The 21,448-nt window shown below is 42.8% G+C and overlaps 3 protein-coding genes across 3 annotated transcripts; 2 read left to right on the top strand and 1 right to left on the bottom strand.

Moving 5' to 3' along the window:
- The first annotated feature begins 324 nt into the window (after positions 1-324).
- Positions 325-1,356, top strand: LOC107110523 (trace amine-associated receptor 2-like). Its single transcript, XM_015411315.1, has one exon. The coding sequence runs from the start codon at positions 325-327 to the stop codon at positions 1,354-1,356; it is 1,032 nt and encodes a 343-aa protein (XP_015266801.1).
- Positions 1,357-7,068: 5,712 nt separating this feature from the next.
- On the bottom strand, positions 7,069-7,752 carry LOC107110531 (ferritin light chain, oocyte isoform-like). Its single transcript, XM_015411325.1, has one exon. The coding sequence runs from the start codon at positions 7,750-7,752 to the stop codon at positions 7,258-7,260; it is 495 nt and encodes a 164-aa protein (XP_015266811.1). The 3' UTR covers positions 7,069-7,257.
- A 7,040-nt stretch (positions 7,753-14,792) lies between these two features.
- Positions 14,793-15,830, top strand: LOC107110522 (trace amine-associated receptor 4-like). Its single transcript, XM_015411313.1, has one exon. The coding sequence runs from the start codon at positions 14,793-14,795 to the stop codon at positions 15,828-15,830; it is 1,038 nt and encodes a 345-aa protein (XP_015266799.1).
- Positions 15,831-21,448: the final 5,618 nt, after the last annotated feature.

Below are 21,448 nucleotides of genomic sequence, written 5' to 3'. Positions count from 1 at the left end.
ATCTTAGTTGGTCTCTCACTGATCCAAAACTAACCTTCACATTTCTCCCCATAGGGATGTGTGATCGTGAACTTGGGGCTTTTGTTTTAAATAATGCTGCATGTAAGTAATTGTCCCCATGTTTATATTTATGATCAATAAATGAGAATAATAGAGAGTACGTTTCTACAGACACATAGCATTCTTCAGAGAATAGTTTTCAGACTAAACATAAAATGTATTTTATGAGAATTCCAGCCTTGCCGTTGATGGAGAGATGTAAAAAGTACACACACACACAAGCTGCATCTAAAGCTAATGATTCTTTTTCTCAAATTCAGGATGATGGCTTTCCTTAACTCCTCTGAGGATGTCATTGATTGCTCTCAATTTGGAAATGGATCCTGTCCTGAAAGCCTCACATCAGCTGGTGTTCGAAGAGTCATGTACATATCCATGAGCGGAATCATCATCTTCACAGTGTTTGGGAATTTAGCCATCATAATTTCCATTTCCTATTTCAAACAGCTGCACTCCCCAACTAACTTCCTTACCCTCTCCATGGCAGTAACTGATTTCCTCCTGGGTTTCTTCATAATGCCCTACAGCATGATCCGATCTGCGGAAAACTGCTGGTACTTCGGGATCACCTTCTGCAAAGTCCACTACAGCTTTGACCTGATGCTGTGTTTGGTTTCTATCTTCCACTTATGCTCCATTGCTGTTGATCGTTTCTATGCCATCTGTCATCCTCTGCATTACTCATGCAAAATCACTGTCCCTGTGATTAGGCAATTGATAGTCCTTTGCTGGCTGGCACCAGCCATTTTTGCTTTTGGAGTGGTTTTCTCAGAAGTCTATGCTTCTGGCATAGAAGGCTATGCAACTTTAGTTGCATGTTCTAGTTCCTGTCCAGTTATGTTTAATAAACTGTGGGGAACAGTTCTGTTCTCATTTGGCTTCTTTATTCCTGGCTGTGCAATGATTGGAATTTATGCAAAAATTTTCGAGGTATCCAAAAAGCATTTGAAAGCCATGAAAAATGAGCCTAAAAGTTCCCATAATGGTAAACAAAACCAGTTTTCCACAAGTAAAGATAGGAAAGCTGCCAAAACTTTGAGTATAGTGATGGGGTTTTTCCTTTTATGTTGGTTTCCATGTTTCTTTGTCATTTTAATTGACCCTTTTATAGGTTTTTCAACCCCTGCAGTATTATTTGATGTTTTAACATGGTTTGGCTACTTTAACTCTACCTGTAACCCATTAATATATGGCTTTTTCTACCCATGGTTTCAAAAAGCACTTAGATATATCCTCATAGGAAAAATATTCCATCGACATTTCTGTACTGCTAATCTGTTTTCTGAAAATCAATAAACAAACTCATTTATCAACCCAAGGCATTTAGTGGTTTCTCCAGCATCAATGGTATCTTTTGTTTGGTGTGGACTTGCTAATGTAAATTGAAATTGCTTTCCCTGTGACTGAAAGTCGGGAAATGATTACTAGGCTAGTCCTGGCAGATGGAGGCATGGTATTATCAGCCTTGGAGAAAAGATGGAACCACCGATCATGGGTTATACGCTGAGAGGTGCCACAGGTCATGATTACTGAAATTTTCAAGGGGTGTGTGCGTGTGCGTGCTTGTGTGTGTAAAGTGCTGTCAAGTCACAGCGGACTTATGGCAACCCCATCAAGGGGCTTTCAAGGCAAATTGGAAGCAGAGGTGGTTTCCCATTGTTTTCATCTGCAGAGTCTTCTTGGTGGTCTCTCTTCCAGGTACTGACCTTGCTTAGCTTCCCAGATCTGATGACATCAGGCCATACCATGTCACCTTCCCTCCCACTACCTCTTAGTATAAAATCAGTATTCCCTTCTGGATAATAATCGATTATAAGAGGAAATCATTGTACAGTCAAGGTACAGCATTGGGCAAGTTGTTGGTATTGCTTTTCTTCTGATATGAATTTCTCAGACAGCCCTTCATTGTCCATAAGCAGGTAGCAGGTGTCACTCTATGGCTAACAGGTGAAAGTCTTTGTTTCTCAGATCAGATCTAAAATGTCTTAGTGAACTCAGGCTCTAGTGAAATGAAGCTATCAGATTCTACTCCAAATGTTTTTGGCACAGACGCCCAAATTCCAGAAATGAGAGGAGCATCAAGAACGGATTTTGAAATACATACTCAAGGTATGTGCGGAGGTTGTTTTGCACACCAGAGGCCCTGGAGAAGATAAGGAGAAGCCTAAAACAGCTTGAAGGACTTATGTTAATATTAATCTCTCTGCCAGCACCAGCCTGATCACTAGGCAAATCTAGGTGACAGCCTTGGGTACACATTTTTAGGGTGGTTCGAAAGCAAGAAATTGCAAGTAGATAAATAGGTACCGCTTTGGTGGGAAGGTAACAGCATTCCATGCACCTCGGCGTTTAGTCATGCCGGCCACATGACCACGGAGAAGTCTTTGGACAGTGCTGACTCTTCGGCTTGGAAACAGAGATGAGCACCGCCCCCTAGAGTCAGATTCAACTGGCTTTCAGACAAGGGAAGCCTTTACCTTTAAAAGGCAAAAGGAGGTTCCTCTACTGCCTTGACAGGAAGCTTAACGTTAACTGGCTTCTAGAATATCCATATGTGTTGACTCTGGTCTTCTATAGCTGCCATGATGGAAAAAAGAATACTTTCAAGAGCTTATCTCTTGTTATTTTTACATTTTTATTTTGGATGCCCAGTAAGTTAAATGTTCATTCTAGACTTCTCACTTTTCTCTCGGGGTGGTGGTGGTCATAGCCCAGCTAGGGTCCCCAAAAAAACCTCGGTCCAGTCCCACTCTCTGCTTCAAGGCCTCTGGCACATTAAGCAAGCCTGGATATAGCCTACTACTTAGTGCACTAGAAGCCTTGGATCAAACAAGGGAGGACTAGAAAAGCCCAGTCACATAAACAGTAGATGTGGCTGAGAGGCTCCATGTGTAACAGCTTCACCACAACTGAAAGAAGGAACAGAGATTGCCATGCATGCCCTGTTAATAGAGGACCTGTGCATTGCAGGTAGGGATGGGCATGAACTGGGAAAACATGGGCTACAATCACACACACTCAATAATCCACTTTCAATCCACCTTCAATGCACTTTCCAACTAGATTTTTACTGTGTGAACTGGCAAAATCCAGTTTGAAAGTGCATTGAAAGTGGATTATTGAGTGTGTATGATCACGTGTAGGATTGGAGTGTATAGAGTGGACCCTGTGCAAGCTAGAAACATCAATCTCTCATGGACCTCCCCCTGATCCTCTCCTACAGGCCTCCAAGTTATGTGCAGATTGGACTTAGAGGGTCTGAGTTATAGCCCCCCAAAGAAGGTGCCCCCAGGAAAAATGCCAGGTGCAGGTTCAAAAGTGTATAGAATGGACCCCCTGAAAGCTACACAAACCATGGAGAAGACAGCTGCAGTTACAGGAGTCTATACAGCACCTCAGGAACAAGCCAGTGACACCAAACAGATAAACTTCACTTGGGCAGACCCCCCCCCCAGCCAGACGCTGGAAGCATGACAAACATCCTCCCTACCCATACAGCCCCCCCAAGTCTCCAAAGGCAGTTTCTGAATGACAGAAAGGCAGACATCCTCAGAGTTCCAACAGGGGCTCCCAGGGCCATAGTCAGCAGTGGGGCATTGGGGTAGTCCTCCTCTCAAATTAGGGGTGCCCCTACCCCCCAGCCTGCTAGTCCCCCCTCCTCTACACCTGGAGGGCAAGGGAGCCTGGGGTGGCTCTGGGGTGACCGGTGTCAACCACGAGATTCCTCCCCTGCACCCACTCCTTCTGCACCTCCTCTCCACCCCCACCTGCCAGCTGAGCAGAGGGTTTTTTAAAAAAATTAAACCCCCCTCTCTGGAGTCTCACTGTAGTGGTGGCAGGATTTCTCCATTGGATACAATGGAGAAATCATGCTGCAGCTGCAACACAACACCAGCAAAGGGGGTTAAAACCCCTTTCTGCTCAGCTGGCAAGTGGGGGAGAGAAAGGGGAGGGAGGGGGCAGCTGCGTGGCCTCCTTGTCCACCGTGTCTTCTTCCTGCTAGCAAGCAGGAAGAAGACTCCACTGGCAAGTGGCTGCCCCTCCCCCCTCTTCCCCCTACCTGCCAGCTAAGCAGCTAAGCAGAGGGGGGGGGGGTGTAACCACACCCTGCTCAGCTGGCTGGCAGGGGAAGAGAGGGGGGGGTTGTGTGGCCTCCTTTACTAGCTGCAGAGTCTTCTTCCTGCTAGCAAGCAGAAAGACAACTCACCCAGCCAACAATGAGGCCGGCCTGCTGTCTCCCTCCCCTCACCGGGTCTTTTCAAGAAGACCAGGGGAGGGGAGGGGTTGGCAGCTGTGCAGCCCCCTCACTGCCGGAGCTGCTAAGGCAGCAGGAAGAGACCCGAAGTCGCAAAGGACAAGTGGCCTCTGCACCAGCATTTAGTTAAGGGTATTTAAATTAAGCCCCCACACCAGCAGCGAGCTTTTCCCACCCACCAGCAGCCCCCCCTGGAACCGCACCACCCCCCAGGATAAAAAATCCAGGTTACGGGCCAGGAGGGGATCCCCAAAGTATCCCCAAGACACCTTGGCAGTCCAGAGCATACCCATCCACTGTGGAGATCCAAATTATGCCCCCCCCCAAATAAGATGCCCCCAGGAAAGTGCTTTTGGGGGAAAATGTCAGGCATAGTTTCAAAAGTGTGGGTCCTCAGCAATGTTCCCTCTAAGCTGTGAATTCTCGTGAGCAAAAATTCTACTTTGTGAGCTACTGGCATTAAAGTTGTGAGCAGGCGATCTGGCGACTGAATAAATTAGTCTGCTCTGGAGCCATCCTTCCTGAGCGAAGGCAAAAATCTGTGAGCTGGAGGCTAAAAAACTGTGAGCTGGCTCACACTAACTCAGCTTAGAGGGAACACTGGTCCTCAGCCGAGGCACAAAGTAGCTGAGGCTCCACCGCTCCGCATGAGCAGTGGATGGGGTGGCTCAGAGATTAGTTCCTCTGTAAGATATGGCAACTTCAGAGGGTGGGCTGTATAGTATAAATAATGCCACCAACCCCCAGCCCCATCTCTATCTTCCTCAGGTACCACCGTCAAATCTCCACAAACTTCTCTCAAGCTGGAATTGGCAACTCTGGTTGTCATCCTATTACTGCCCATCAACCACACTGCAGGTTCTTTGATTGGATGTAGGAGGGAATCTCTTGCTACACTCTGAGGGCTTCCTTTTCAGGGATTCAGTTTCCTCTTGAAGGGTAGCAAGGTCTGATTTAAACACGATGCTGGACAGACAGAAGAACTTACCTATGTGATGTTTGCACAACGAAACAACTCATTTAAACTGAGTCACTGTATATAAAATATCAGCACATCACCACAATAGGATGCACAATATGTGTATCTCCCCAGGGATCGTTGTCTGCTCCTTTCTGTCACTGTCTTCTGCCAGTGAGGGAAGATTTTTTTAAAAAATTTCCTCTACGTTATGTCCCTTTCCAGTCACACAGAGTGCCTACCACCCTCAGAAACCCCTCTCTCTCAGGTTCCAGGTTACAAGTAGGTAAGGCCATCACCCTTGCTACGTTTCTCATCTTTTTAAAACTCTTTAGAGAACCATGACCATTTTGCATCTCATGTACTCTCTCTCACTCACAGAGGCATCAGCAGACGGGGAAGCCCACCCCTTCTATAACAACCCTCACTCAAAAACTTCCCAGAGTTATTGGGGTTGGGGGCTCAAACACTGACCCATGCACACACTGCCACCACTTAGTCATATCTTAAACATGTATAGACTAAGATCTTTCCCTGAGACACACAGCCCACAGGGTTAAACAAAACAAGAAGTTAACTCTTATTTATGGTATGAATATAACACTGACCAAAGGAAGGTAGAAGTTATGTTTCACTTCCATTGAACTTTTGAACTGTTCCCCTGTTCCAGCATCTTGAATCTCATGTTACAAATTGATTTCCTCATCAGTTACCTTTAAGCTTACTTTCCCCTTAGCTTCACTCAATCAGACTGTTATTTCCCTCTCGTTCCTTAGATGGCAACTCCAAAATGCCCTCTTAACTGCTGTCTCTCTCCAACATTCCATTAGCTCTCATTGGTGGGGGGTGGAGCGTCGGGGCAGCTGATGGCAGACGTGTAGGGGGAGAGCTCTGGATCTGATCTGCCCACTTTGCTTTTAAAAGTCACAACAAGTGATTAAATCTTCTCTTCAGAAAGCATGGGTAAGCCAGAGGAACATAAAACTAAATCACAATCTGGAAGCACCAGGCTTCTGACAGACTTTTTATCGAAAAAAGATCTTCAGAAAATTGCCCCTCAATCAACGCAACGGTCATTCCAAATGGTGGCCGGACTCGACTTAGGGAAAGCCTCTAAAGAAAACCTAACCAAACAAGACCTCCATGAGGAACTGAAAGACTTCAAGAAGGAAATACTCGACAATCTGCATGAAATTTGGAAACCCTTGGCCGAACAGTTAGACACCATGCACAAAATGCTTCAGCAAGTAGTACAAACAGCCGATATGGCCATGGAAGCTGTGCTAGCCAATCAAGGCGGGGTTCAACAACTACAAAAGCGTGAAAAGTGGGCAAAAGCCAGGATACTAACATTAGAAAATAAATATGTGCAGGGCTTTTTTTGTAGAGGAACTCATTAGCATAATAGGCCACACCCAACAGCAGAAACTCATTAACGTATTAGGCCACAGCCCAACAGCACAGCACATTAGCATATTAGGCCACACCCCCATGCCTTCCCTTAGCTTGCCCGGGCGCCCCGTGGCTGTGGGAAGCCCAGGCAAGCCAGCCCTTAGACAGTCCGGGGAAGCCATGATACAGTGGCAGATGATCATATCTTTGATTACAGAAGGCAGAGAACAGAGGGAAGGCACAGTTACCCTGTATTAGCTGAACTGGAGGTCAGTTTGTTTTAGGAGAGGTCACCCACTCCTCAATCCATGGAAGCTAAACTGGGCAATATCACTGAATCCAAAATGCTGTGCAAAGGTTATCCTAGTTAGCATGCACATATACACACACAAACACGTGCCAGTGTAGTGCTTAATGGCAAGTTTTATTTAATGCCAGTTACAGACTCTCCTCCCCAAGATGTGCAGGGTAGAGGCATGCCTCATTCACTGAACAGCCAAACTTTTTTTTAAACATAGGCACATGACAAATTAGAGCAACACAGCTGGACAGGTTGGTGGGAGGACTCTGGAGGGATCCAGCACTCTGCAGCTCAGTCGCTGGACTCGCCCAAGGTGAGGCGATCGAAGAGGTACTCGCCCAGGCCGTCCTCGCTGGCACGCACCCGCTTCAGGTAGGTCAGGTGATCACCCAGCTTCTTGATCAGCTTCACCTCCTCGTCAAGGTATTGAGTCTCCAGGAAGTCACACATGTGAGGATCCACGTGGTGAGAAGCGATCTTGTGCAGATCCAGCAGAGCCTGGTTCACATTCTTCTCCCATTCATCCTGCTCCGGTTTTTTAACATCCTGGAGAAAGACTCTCCCTCCACGACGGTTTTGGAGGGTCAGGAGTTTCTCAGCTTGTTTGTGTTTCTCCTCAGACAAATGCCGGAAAAAGGATGCAAACTTGGATAGAGCCACATCGTCCCGGGTGAAATAGTAACCCAGGGACAGATAGGTGTAGCTGGCGCGGAAGAACTGGTTGACCAAGCTGTTCACCCCAGCTTCGCTCTTGGTGTCATAGTTCTGGTGGACCTGGGAGTTCATGACACAGATAGAGGCGGGCTGATGGTTTGCTGGTCTGGCGGAAAAAAGGAAGGATCGGGCTGTTGGTTTGCTGGTCTGGTGGAAAAATGGAAGGATGGGGCGGCCATGACCCTGCTCCATTCAAGCACTGTTGAAGCAAGAGCTGAGGGAAGGCAGCCAAAGGTGGGGACGATCTCGAGATATTATTATTATTATTATTGAAGTCCCAGACCTACGCATTAAAAGGAGACTGCTTCAAGTATCAAAAAATGGCAGCCTTCACTTCAATGATACAGCAGTACAGATTTTTCCCGACTTGGTGGATGAAATGCTGCAGACCTGGCGGTCTCTCAGACCAATAACAACACTGTTAAATGAAGCGAAAATTAAATTTCGATGGCTACCTACAGGAGCTATTCAAGTTACTCACCACAACAAGGTTCTGGCAGCAGAAGATCTGGATCAAGGCTATGACCTCTTGCAAGGGCTGGATATCGGAGTCCCAATGGAAGAGACAAAAAAATCGCAAAACAGAAAACTGGAGCTGCTGTCACCCATGAAAGACAGAACATTTCCAATATGGCATGCAACTTAACTGGCTCTGCAAAGTTTATATATGTTTACTTTTATTGTGTAGTTTCTATTTATGCTGGTGGTGTTTTATTTCACTTTTTTAATTAGCGTAAAGTGGGTGGACAGAGATGGTGGTTTCTCTCCTGCTTAGCTCTTTCTTTTTTAGGCACACAGGTCTGTGGAGCCACCACGGCTCTTCCCTGTGAGGTTCAGGGACCGCATGGTTTGTCTTTTTTTATCTCCTGGGTCAAATGTATGACAGTTTGGTACATCATGCTTTCTGTCTTTACCTTTGTACCATGGTTGATACAATACTTTGATATTACTGGGGGAGGGAGATGGAGGGGGGGAAAGCTGTGGGGACTAATAACGAAGCGTCATTCTCCGTTGGTTATGAGATATCTATTCTGTTCTTATATAGATACCATAAGATAGGTTTGGGAAACCTTTAAAGTCTCCAAACTTGAGAAAGACCTGATTATGACAATGGTCACGGCAGCAAAAAACATAATAATGATAAAGTGGAAAGACAAAAACCCTCCAAAATTGTGGGATTATTTTATTATGGAAAAAAATTCAGATGACATTCAAAGTTCAGAGTTACAGGTCAATGAGTCATGTGTAATTAATGTGGGCTCCATTTCTGAAATGGAAATTCAAACACGAAAGTCCTTTTGGTTCTGATGCCTTAGCTAATTTTAGCTTTGTAATGACAATTGAATGATTATCATAATACTGAATGTTAATTATTTGATTTGTGTTACTTTATAGATGTACCACTGTTGAAAGTTGATGGATATTGTACCCTTATTGTTTCTCGATAAAATTATTTTTAAAAGGTGGGGGAAAGCTCTCATTGGTCAGTCTTAGGGAAGGGCAGAACCTACCCTGTCTGTCATACTATGTTATTCCTTCAGTGATCCCTTCTTGCTTGAGGATTTATTTACTGTTTTTCTGTGCTTTTAAATATAAAGTTTAATTTTGGTTTTAATTGTTTTTATGGCACACTTTTATGTTTATTTGAACTGTTAGGCTGCTTTGCTGGCTGTGTTGGGGCAGAAAGACAATGTACAAATTATGTAAATCAAATAATTAATGATGTTTATTTGAACTCTTAGGCTGCTTTGCTGGCTGCGATGGGGCAGAAAGACAAGGTACAAATTATGTAAATCAAATAATTAATACATGAATGAATGAATGAATGAATGAATGAATAAATGAATGAACAACCCCCAATTCTAAAAGATGTTGGGTATGTGGAATGCTGCACCAATGCCCCAATTCTAAAAGTTGTTGGGTATGTGGAATGCTGCACCAATGTAAATCATGCCTAAGGCAGGCAAGGGAAGGTGGTTTGTATAAAGGAGAAGGGTTCCCAGGAAGGTGGCTGTAAGGAGTGGTGACAGAGACAGACTGGGAATTTAAAATGGCTGCAGGAGCATGCACATTGTATGCCCTATCTGGAGCTGTGAACGAGCACTGCAGGGCCATTTAACGTGGACCCATCTAGCAGTACCAGCAGTGGGCATCAAGTCTGTCAGCCATTACCTTCTTCCACAAACTGACACTGGTTATTGTTGCTAAGACAGAACTGAGTGGTAGCCCCTGAAGAGCTGGCTCATAGCACTAGATGGGGTGCTAAGATTGGCTTGCTCTTGACTGTGCTTACTCCTTACTGTCAGCTGCCCTCCAGGGCAATAGTCCACAGAGGACTTTCCTGGTAAGTTAAATGGCCAGTCCATCCCTGAGTAGGGAGGTGGTTGTATAAAAGAAGGGCTTAGGAGGACTGCTTTGTGAAAGGTTAGATACTCATGGATGTCATTTTTACTAGGATGAAGGATACAATCCAAAAAGATTTCACTGTAAGTTATCTTTGGAGCCATGAATGTTCTCATTCACAGTTACAGAATGAAAAGTTGCAGAGTATTAGCTAAAAACCAGGTCTGATGATGAGAAACTTATGAATCTCATTAGAGGCACCTTCCTGTCTTCTTTTCTCTCTTTCTGTACCAGGAATATATCAGCATCACAATAATCATCACATGTAGAAGGCTTTAAAATTTGTATTTGTTATGTCTGGAAGGAGCCATATATGAAGAACAAGCACAACCAAGCCACATTCACCTTCTTATTGAGACTAACAAATAAGTCTTGAGGAAAAAATCCACTGAAAATACTGTTTCCTGGGAAGATCTGAAATTCAAAAATGATCAGGTAAAGCTTTAAGAGTTATGGAACCAGTTTACTTTTGACACAGAAATGTAGAGATGAGAATAAGATGTCCTTAAATTTAATGATTGATGAAACAAAATATGTTCTAAAGGTGTCTTTCCTGTGGTTTTTTGTCTGCATTATAGTGATACCTGGGTATCATGCCCATCAGTTTAATATTTATTGTATGTTAATAAATTTTGTTAAAAATTTAGACTTGAAACATAATAATAAGCAGAGTCCAAAGTCAATGGACATAGAAGGGTGAAACTCTGATTAGTATTGCACTGTTAGAGATTGTATTAAAATATACATATCCATATTTTTTCTTCATACAGGTATCTGGAGTTCATATTTTATTTTCACAAGCAGCCCAGAGATCATAATTTGTTTTTCTAACTACAGTGTACAAATGGCATAATCTGAGGTCAATAGACCTACTCTGGAGTAAATCTTTGAATCCTGAAATCAGAAAGCAGTGTTCCAACAACCAAGTAATTTTGGCATAGTTTTTGTGGGGTTCCATGCATCTTTGAGTGGTTTCCAGCATTATCTTTTTGTTGGGCACATATTCCCAATCCAACAAGTCTACCTAACAATACAGGAATGGCTGTGCATCTTTTTATAAAAAGATTGCAAGAGGTGAATACATGGGGCATGAAGCAGCTATGAGTTTCAGTGGTATGTAGCTCTCTTCCATATATAGTGAAGATCATTCTTCAAAATTATAATTTTAGTGGTTCACAAAGCACCACTGGAACATATGCCTCCGTAGGTACACAAAGACCCTGTTTTCTTTCCACTGAAGTCAGTGTTACCATTATTATTTAGTTTTACTATTTACCATTATTATGCAAACACTGGCAAATAGTCCTTACACCATAAAACTGCTGATTTGTGTGCCTTGAGGCGGGGGCACTGTCCTATCCATAGGCTATTTCTTAGTAAGATCTTATTAATATTACTGTATTTACCATGGTAACTACCTATGCCCTCTGATAATAACTTGGTTTACATTATTAAGAAGCTATATGTTATACTTTCATTTATTCATTACTTTCAGAATGTATTGACATCTTTAACTGATATATATCTAGTGGTGAGGACCTTGTGAAGAGGTCTTAATTGGGACAGTTCATCCAGAAAAGCTTCACTCCCCATTGTAAATAATATAGAATCACAGACTCATCACAGGTATAATACTATGTGAGTATCCCCTCACTTTGAACCAGGGCAGAACCAAAACACAGTCCCTTTCATAATGTATTCATATTAGCACAGTGTGCTACAAACTGCAGAAGGGGAGCATGTGACAAAATTGTGCATCGACTTAGCAAATCACAGGGAAATGTCTCTGTGGCTGAACGTCACTGATAACACTACCATGTGTCTTTTCCTTTGTTCCAACATTGCTTTTTAAATGTTCACAAATCATATTAAGAAATAACATGATGTTGAATTGCTTCCATAACAAAATAATTAACATGGGGTTCTGTTAACAGTGGTATCTTTTGTTCCAATCTCAGCAGGTCTTTTTGTGTTTTCTTCTACTAGCAAATTGTACTGCCAGACCAGAATTATGTATTATGGGTATTGCATTTCTTTTAATCCTAACCAACTTTGTGCTCAAAGCAAGCAGCTGAGTAGAATATCATTAACAGGAATGTTTTTGCCTGTATAAATCACCTGTACTCTTGCCTGATGAAGTCAAGAGAGAAGCATTGCGTCCATCAAAGCTTATTGTAGTACCGTTTGTAAAGGTGTCATATATCTGAGTAATTATATTAACCATTAATTCAGGGGTTCTAATGTAAAATATAGTCAGGGTCACTGGGAACAACAATCAGACAACAGAAGGTGGTTAGGACATTGGCGCATATGCCAGGGCTCAAGACCCGCAGACTGACCCAAACAAAGCTGCCATTCCATTATAATTTACACAGCTCATCTGAGAAGGTCGAAAGCAGCATGAGAAAATACTCAGGTTGTATTACCTGCCTTTCCCCAGGTTATGGAAATAATGGACAGTGCTGCCCTGAGCAGATTTATTCTCTTCCAAGCCCACTGCAGTCATTCAAGGGGGCAGCTCCAGTTAGGACTGCACTGTAAGGGTGACTATTCGGAGAGATAAGATGGGTATTCCAGGTGGCTAGTAACTGAATAAGCAACAAGAAGCAAGGGGATAAGGTGTAAATGTTCACTTCTTGTGACAGAGTAAAGTAAGCAGTGGGGTCCCCCAGTGAATCTGTGTTAGAATCAGTAGTTTAACATTTATTACTTCGTAGGATACTTAAAAGAAATTCTCTCAATTCCTCATTATCAAATTTATCCCTAAAATCCAGCAATCCTTATCTTTTCCTCTTGTTTTAGGAATTTGGGGTCAATTTCTAATCAAGACTGTTTTGATCAAAGAGAAATTCAAAGAGAGGAGAGGCAGGAAAGGAGGTTCTGCATAATTTCAGAATTTTACTGTATAGATGCTCAGAGGCAGGCAATCTTCCCAAATCTTCCTATCGTCCTGCTAGAACGCTAATCTGTGGTGCACAACATAACCCCCCCCCCTGCAAGGATGGAAGTTACAAAAGGGTGCATCGATTTCTCTTCAAAGAGAAATCCCTCTCTTAAAAGAGAACACACACAATAATAAGAATCAATGGCTATATTTTAAAAAGTGAAGAATTTCCCTTCCCCATAACAACCTTATCATTTTGTTGCCAGGTTTCAAGATGACATATAAAATCATATAGTACTGTGAAAACCCAAGCAGACACAAGAAGATTTCTCCAAATGAAGTGAATGAGTAATGAAATGGCAAATAAATTCCAGAGTAAGTGTAAAGTCATTCATTCTAAGGCAAAAAAGAAAGAAAGAAAGAAACCCAGAGACTACTCATGTTAGTCTGCTACAGCAAAAACAAAAAAGAGTTTTGTGGTACTTTAAAGATGAGAAGCTGTATGTTGGCCTAAATTCTAGTTCACAAATCAGCTTGGGCTGTTCACCTATAAAGCGTCACTAGATACCTTTTGTTTTTCATTGGTACAAATATTCAGATTATGCATACATATTGATAGGGGACGAATGGGCAGTGAAAAACCAGAAAGGAGGTCTTGGGGTTATGGCAAGTAGTTAAGTGAAAATGTTGTCTCATTGTTTAGTGGCAGTGAAAAATGCAGTTCCATACTAAGGGTTATTAGGAAAGGGGATTTGAGAACAAAGCGGCCAGCAACAAAATGGTTTTATTTTAAATCTACAGTGCAGCAGTTTGGGAATACTAAATAAGGGGAGGAGGGGAGATAGTGAGAGCAGCCATCCTTTCTCAAAAAACATATCATGGGGCTGGGACAGGTGTAAAATGAACAGAGGCCTTAGTCACATGGGCCAGATAATGCAGGGGGGAGGCATGGCTGTTCGCCCCGGAGCAAAATAAAGCGTGGTAGCCTGATCACACAGTCCCCTGAGTCTCCGTGCTTAGGCTGTTAGCTGGTGATCACACAGCAATGCTGCAGCATGTCAAAGAAGCGGCGCAGCGCGATCACACAAGCGTTTCGCATTTTTGCGCGTGTGCAGTTCTGCGGAGCAGCACTGCTTTCAGTTTCATGTTTGTGTACACGCGCTTACAAAAAACATCCGGTTTGCGATGGGATGTGGACGGGCACCGGACGTCACGGAATACTAGCGCTCCTGCGATCAGATGGCCACCTGTGCTGCGTGTTTTCCGGATACTAGTGCACTTTCCTTGGTACTTTTTAACTCCACATTTTCGGCGGGACGCCACAGGTTGGCCATGGGTGCGCTATGCTTCCCAGATATTGCCGTGTTATCGTGCCCCGAAAATCCGCCCGACATTCGTGCCTTTCGCACAGCAAATTCTCCGTGTGACTGGGGCCAGAATAACCAAAACAATCAGAAGTGTAGAGTATCTCCCCTGTGAGCTAAGGTCAAAACTTCTGAAGCTTTTCAGTTTAGGAAAAAAGGACAATATAAATTGATCACATTATTCCTGGTATGGAAAAAGTAGACAGAGAGTAGTTTATGATCCTATAAAGTCACCCAATAAAATAATTGCCTGAAGAAAGGACCTTTTTATTTACTATGTAATTAGAAATTTGCTGCCACAATAATGTCCCAACCCATGTAACAGAGATAATTTGCACCTGTATTTTCCCTTTCATGGGTGTACAAGCTGTCCCAGAACATACTTATTATATGCTGCTTATTTTATTTTTTATAGGAGCTGCTGTTTTTCCTTTTTAATGGAAGATCAAAGGCACTAAATCATGAACTCAACCACACTCTGGGGCTCATTGGATGTGCAATACTGCTTTGAATTTGTGAATAATTCATGTCCTAAAAATCTGAGGTCTCCAATCAGCCTTTTTGTTATCTATCTCTTTATGGTGGGGGCCATACTGCTTACTATGTGTGGAAATATGTTTGTGATTATCTCTATCCTCCATTTCAAACAGCTCCATTCACCAACCAACATTCTCATCTGCTCCATGGCAACCACAGACTTTTTGCTCAGCCTCACGGTGATGCCATTCAGTATGGCGAGGTCAATTGACTCGTGCTGGTACTTTGGTGACCTCTTCTGCAAAGTTCATACCTGTTGTGATATCATGCTGTGTACCACTTCCATTTTCCATTTGTGCTTTATCTCTGTTGACCGCTACTATGCCGTGTGTGCTCCCCTTCATTACATTACCAAGATAACTATTCCCGTTGTTGAAGTTTTTTTATTGATTAGTTGGTCTGTCCCAATCCTGTTTGCGTTTGGCCTAGTTTTCTCAGAACTAAATATTGATGGTATTGAAGACTATGTGGACTCTCTATATTGCTATGGCTTTTGTTCACTGATATTTAATAAGCTCTGGGGAGTAATGGCTTCTTTCATAGCCTTCTTTCTTCCTGGAACAATCATGGTGGGCATTTATCTCCACATATTTAAAGTGGCAAACAAGCATGCAACACAAATCGCTCGGATTCCACACGCATCAAAATCTGACAGAAAAGGGAAATTTTGTACTAAAAAAGAAAGCAAAGCTACTAAGACATTAAGCATAGTAATGGGAGCATTTGTTCTATGCTGGTTACCCTTTTTTGTTCTTACCATAACAGACCCTTACATTGGTTTCTCAACCCCTGAGGGTTTGTACAATGCCTTTCTCTGGCTGGGGTATTTCAATTCTACATGTAATCCCATCATTTATGGCTTATTTTACCCTTGGTTTCGCAAAACATTTAAAATGATTGTGACAGGAACGATCTTCAGAAGAAATTCTTCTGCAGTGAATCTCTTTGGGGCAGGTGTTTAAAAATTTGTAATACTAAATGGTCAATGTTTATCAGCCCACTATTATTACATTGTCATTGTGGATAGTTTATGCAACAGAAAAACAAAACAGAAACTGAGGTTGGATCTAAAGGGGTTTGTGTGCTTTGTTCTCAACTGTATTGGGGGTCCCCCCAGTTTCTGATAGTGGATTGACATCTTTGCTAATCTGGACCCTGGGATGCTATCATTTTTGCTCTTCCACTTAATGTTCCTATGCTGCTCTCCATCTGAGAACCAGCAAGGTGTTCCAAAAACAATCCACATTAATCTCAAGGCCAAAATTAGCACAGCGTCCATGTATGGCTTTCGTATATGTAGATGCATTGGACTCAGTCAGACCATTAGTCCACCTGGCTCAGTTCTGTATATTTTGACTGGAAACAGCTTTTCAAGGCTTCAGACTCTAGGAATCCCAATTTGTGGCCCGAAATTCTTTAGCTGGAAATACTCAGGACTGAAGCTAGCATAGGACTGTGACAATAAAAGATGAGCGGTAAGGCACGAGTTCTCAGAGGGAACCCACTACATAACATGTTCTGTGTTTTAGTAGGTTTTTATTGGTTTCATCAGTTGCTGTTTTAAATACTTTTCACTGCATTTTTCTCTGGTTTTGCTTCAATTCTTAATCTTACTTTATTGTTTTACTGATTCATTGTTTTTAGAATGTGTATTGTTGAAAGGAATCTTGCACATAGGTCCCCACCATGCCTGAGACTTCATGCATTATGGAAGCTCCAGAGAAGACCCCTCTGCCTCCTCTCTAACAGCAGCCTCCTGTTCAAGACTCCCGTGGAACAAGAAAACTAGGAACCTCCTGGGTGGACACATTCATATGCAGTATCTCCTCTAGGAACAAAAAAGGTGGAAGAAGCTTAAGCCTGGACCAAGCAGAGGACTACACAAGAGACAGGTTGAAGCTCCCACATTCTAGGGCGATTTCTCACTAGAGCTGCCTCACAGCACAGCGCCCTTTGCCCCAACACAATCACAATGGTTTTTGAGGATCATGAAACTGCGGAGGAAATCGGGCGAAGCCCCAAGTCAAATGCAGCCCCGCAGCCTCGGGTGTGAAATTGACATGTTTGTGTTGGGGCAAACGGCGTTGTGCTGCGAGGCAGCTCTAGTGAGAAATCGCCTACAGGCCCTTTCTGCCTCCTGTGGAGATCCACAACTGATGGCCAATTCCTGCTCTGCTTTTTGTTGGCTTCATGCTTGTGCCCCTTGCAATGTGTACCCCTTTGGCCAATTTTAGTTGGTTCAGATGCAGACTTCCATTGAAAAGCAACATCTGCCCACCAGTATCCATCCTCTCATCACAACCAGGTTTGATTGTTATAGTACAGTGTGTATGGAGCTGCCTTTGAAGATTGTTTGGAAGCCTCAGTTGGGTCAAAATCCAGCAACAAGATTGTTGGCTGAAGTAAGTTACAGGGAACATACCTTGGCAGTCTTAAAATAACTATAGTGCCTGTGGTTTACTTCTTCACCCAATTCAAAGTGCTGGTCATTATCTTTAAAGCCCCAAATGGCTGCTGTTGGAATATTTAAAAGACTCCTTGCTCCCGTTGGAGCCTGTATGCTAGTTAAGATTATCCATGGCTTCCACCTTCTGAAGTAAAGCTCCCATGTGCTAAGGTCCCGCCTTATGAAGTAAGGTGGAGAGCCACAAAAGATAGGGATTTTTTCTTGAGGCTCTTTAAACATGCACACACACACGCACACCAATTCACTTGGTTCTGAAGCTATTAAACTTTTGGCACCAGGTAAAGGTATTTCTTTTACCCAGGCATTTTGCTCAAGGATTATTGGGTTTTTTTGCTTATCTCCTATTTTCCCTGCTTGTAATTGATTAGGTGGCTTGTGCTATTGCTGCTTATTTTATTGCATAATTGATGTTTACTAGTGAATATTTTTATGGTTTCATTGTTTTAACCTTTTACTATTGGTTCTTTTAATTTATGATTGGTAGGCTCCCCTGACACTGGGCTGAGTCACTTTCTTCCATCACTGGCCTTCAACTTTCCTGCCTGACCTCTGCAAGTTAAAAATCAGCCAGTAAGTCACCAGTTATTTCCAAGGGTTTCTGGAAATTATCAATTATAATTTTTAGCATTCAGAAGCAGAATATTAAATACATAAGCTGAAAGATGGACTTTAGTTGGGATTTAATTTCCATGTGAACAACATATGTCTTATGTGTTTGCAGAGTATAGATATGCAGTAAAAGGGAGCACAAGCTGTTTAAAGAATTAAGCTGGTTTATTAAAATTTAAGACAATAATGTAAAATTTAAGACAATAAAACAATGTTATATACAAGCTAAAACCGGTGCTACAATAATTTACATAAATTAACCTAGATGTGCGACGAATCACATTGGTGGCAGAAATTCTTTAAAAGCATGAGTGTCAGGAGTGCTGTTTCCCAGGCTCAATCGGGCGACACCTACCGCCCCCTCACAGTGTGGTAGATGAAAGATGAAATCTCGGTGATGGAATAGTGGTGGCAGCGGCTCCTACTCAAAGGCCTGGCGGAAGAGCTCCGTCTTGCAGGCCCTGCGGAACTGTACAAGGTCCCGCAGGGCCCAGATCTCCTCCGGGAGCTCATTCCACCAGGTAGGAGCTGCCACTGAAAATGCCCTGGCTCTGGTTTGGGACAGCTTCACGACTCGGGGGCCTGGTACTTCAAGGCGATGGAAATTCCCCGATCGCAGTGCTCTTGAGGGAACATACAGGATCTCAGCGGGAATAGGAAAAACCCTAATCAGTAGACAGGAAAATAGTAGGTAGTCCCTAGTCTCATTATGCTAACTAATTGTCCCCTCTGCTGACCCCTGCAGGATGTTTTTGTCAACTTCTTTATCTGTACATGATAGACCGTGCATTTTCCAACATTATGAGCCATGATTCTCAAATAATATGTTTTTTCAATATTTGTGCTTTGGCAGAACTTCTTTTCAAAATCTGCAATTCACGTGTCTTTATACACTCACACCTTTGAAATCAAGAGAAGTTTTGTTATGGCTTCAATAGACCCAGAATATTCAAACTCTCTTGAAAAAGATAGGTAGCACTCTCTTTTTTTCCTCTACTTAAAGTCTGGGTTTACTTACAGTTGTATGTTGAACAGAGAACAGAGCTCTTCAGGGAGTTGAACTGAAATAATTGTTTGGATTTGACATTTCCCATGGGAGACAAACATTTTTTATCTGAAGCAAATGCCTCAGAAGATGCAGCAAAATAATATAATCAAAGGATTAGCTATTGAAAGCAGCTGTTATATCCCTGTGAATTCTTTCTGGAAATGTCTTTACTAAAACTATTTCAAGTATACCTCTTTGCAGAAAGATTTAAGTTCAGACTGGGGACTTCTTGATAATATTCTTTTTATGTACTCTATATCAGATTGTTCTTCTTCCTCCAGCAATTGCTCCATACCCTGGGGAAAAAATTGGGGACCTTCCTGGAAAAATACATGCCGGGAGGGGGGGCACTGCAGTAATGAGGGCAATTGGGAAAGATTTGCACCAGCAGGAAGCTGGAAGCATCCAACCCATTAAAAGCAATAACCCAGCATAAAAATAATAAAACATTATCAGAATGAAAACTAAAAAAATCCCAAACTAAAAGCAGCAGCCACAGATGCAGCCACAGATGAATGGCAATGTCCTTGCATTGCCAAGTTTATAATGTGTACCATAAATCATGGCCAACCACACACATTGCCAAGTTTATGTGTACCATAAATCATGGCCAACCACACATATTATACTCTCCATGTTTTGTTGTCCAGTGGGCAGATCAGGTAGAGGTCTATGGCTTGCCCAAATGAAACTGGAAGTCAAATTGCATGTTTTACTCTATCCACATACTTGTTTCCTTCCTCTGCATTCAAACCCCACCCCAAACTGTCTCTCATTGTTGGTAGCCAAATCAGTAAGTATGGACACTGCCTCCTCCTCCTAAGGAACTACATTTGCATTTTTGAATCACAGTATAACAGAAAGTTTTGTGGTGCAGCCAGAATTTAAGCAACCCTCCAATCTAGAGTCCATCCCTCATCTGAGGGGCAGAAGGAACACCTGGGAATTGACTGGTCCTCTGTTGAAGATTCCAAACTCTGCCAGAGCTCCATAGTACTTGGTCACCTAGATCCAGAGGTCTTAGAGGATTGGACAAGGATGGGCCACACCTGCTCCCCAGATCTTCCTCTTCACCACCAAGATCACCAGAAACAGCACACTCATGAGATGGTGGTCCTGTATGGAAGCAGTACCTGACTTATAGACCATGCTGATACAACCAAGCAAGAATCTTGCCCCACATCTATAGTTCCTAGCAGAATCAGAGCCCATCTAACTTTTTCCATGATGAGCCCCCAGAGATGTCACATAGGAAGGGGAAAGCTGCTTTCCTCTAAAACCATGAATTTAACCTTTCTTCTTGGCTGGGATATTTGCTAATTCAACAGCATCGACTAGACCAGATTCTGAAGTGTTGTACTTTCTACATAACCTCCTCCAGCTACCTGGCCAAGATACCAGTCCTGATCAAGGGGTGTTCTGCTTGTAGAGACTCCAATCAACCTATAATTACAAGTGCCACCTGGTCCCTGCTCATGAAGGACCCTTTTCCTGCCTAGCCTCTTGTTCACCTCAGACAGAATAGCAGTCACCCTACACTTATGCCTGTGGCATAAAGCTTCTGTTAAGACAAAGACTGAATAAATCTGTTATCTTTTTTAAAAAAATTAAGTTTTTTATTCTTTTATGTAGTAATTCCAAGCAGAGAAATAAACAACACAAGGATTAAAGACAGCGCGGGGGGGGGGGATCTGTTATCTTTAACCCAAGACAATAGGGTTGTCATCAATGCTCCCTCTAAGCTGTGGAGTCTTGTGAGCCAAAATTCCACTTTGTGAGCTCCTGGCATTAAAGTTGTGAGGGAGCAATTTGGCTACTGCAGAAATTAGTTTTGTTCTGGAGCCATCCTTCCTGAGCGAAGACAAAAACCTGTGAGCTGGAGGCTAGAAAACTGTGAGCTAGCTCACACTAACTCAGCTTAGAGGGAACACTGGTTGTCATTGTACCTACAGATCCTTCCTCTCTGCCTAGCACTCAGAAGCTATCCTTGTTTCTGCAAGAGCAGAATAAGAGCAGGAACATAGCTAATAAGTAGGGAGTAAAAACTGGTAGATACCAGGACAACCTTGTTGTCTTGGATCACTGCATAAAGATTGTGTGGTCCTTTTTTGCTCTAGGGGTCTCACAGATCTGGCAGCTCGAGGTGGTCAGGAAAGCTCCCGCTCCCCTGGCTTTCCACAAACTGCAAAAACTGAATTATTCAAGAGAGCTTTTCTGTGCACATAATAGAGTACACTATGGTTCACAGACTTTCTTGGATAAATGATTCGAGACCATGGTCAATACTGCTATATATAGCTTATTGTAAGTATGTTCCTGCTATGTAATTTTTGTACCACTGAATGTGTCAGGTTAATATTTAGGCTATGCTTCAGGTATTGCTGGTGGTTCAGTCTGTGAAAATCCCAATGCTTTGCTTATTGAATGTCCCGTTTTATTGATAGTACTGACCGTGA

This window comes from Gekko japonicus, unplaced genomic scaffold, assembly GCF_001447785.1.
Source record: "Gekko japonicus isolate JY-2015 unplaced genomic scaffold, Gekko_japonicus_V1.1 scaffold2263, whole genome shotgun sequence".
Classification (NCBI taxonomy): Eukaryota; Metazoa; Chordata; class Lepidosauria; order Squamata; family Gekkonidae; genus Gekko; species Gekko japonicus.
The sequence above is the reverse complement of the archived record's forward strand: the minus strand, read 5'-3'. Positions and strand labels throughout refer to the sequence as shown.

Bases quoted from the DNA above. Each gene is read 5' to 3' on its own strand.
- LOC107110522 (XM_015411313.1), top strand. From the start codon at position 14,793: ATGAACTCAACCACACTCTGGGGCTCATTGGATGTGCAATACTGCTTT.
- LOC107110531 (XM_015411325.1), bottom strand. From the start codon at position 7,752: ATGAACTCCCAGGTCCACCAGAACTATGACACCAAGAGCGAAGCTGGG.
- LOC107110523 (XM_015411315.1), top strand. From the start codon at position 325: ATGGCTTTCCTTAACTCCTCTGAGGATGTCATTGATTGCTCTCAATTT.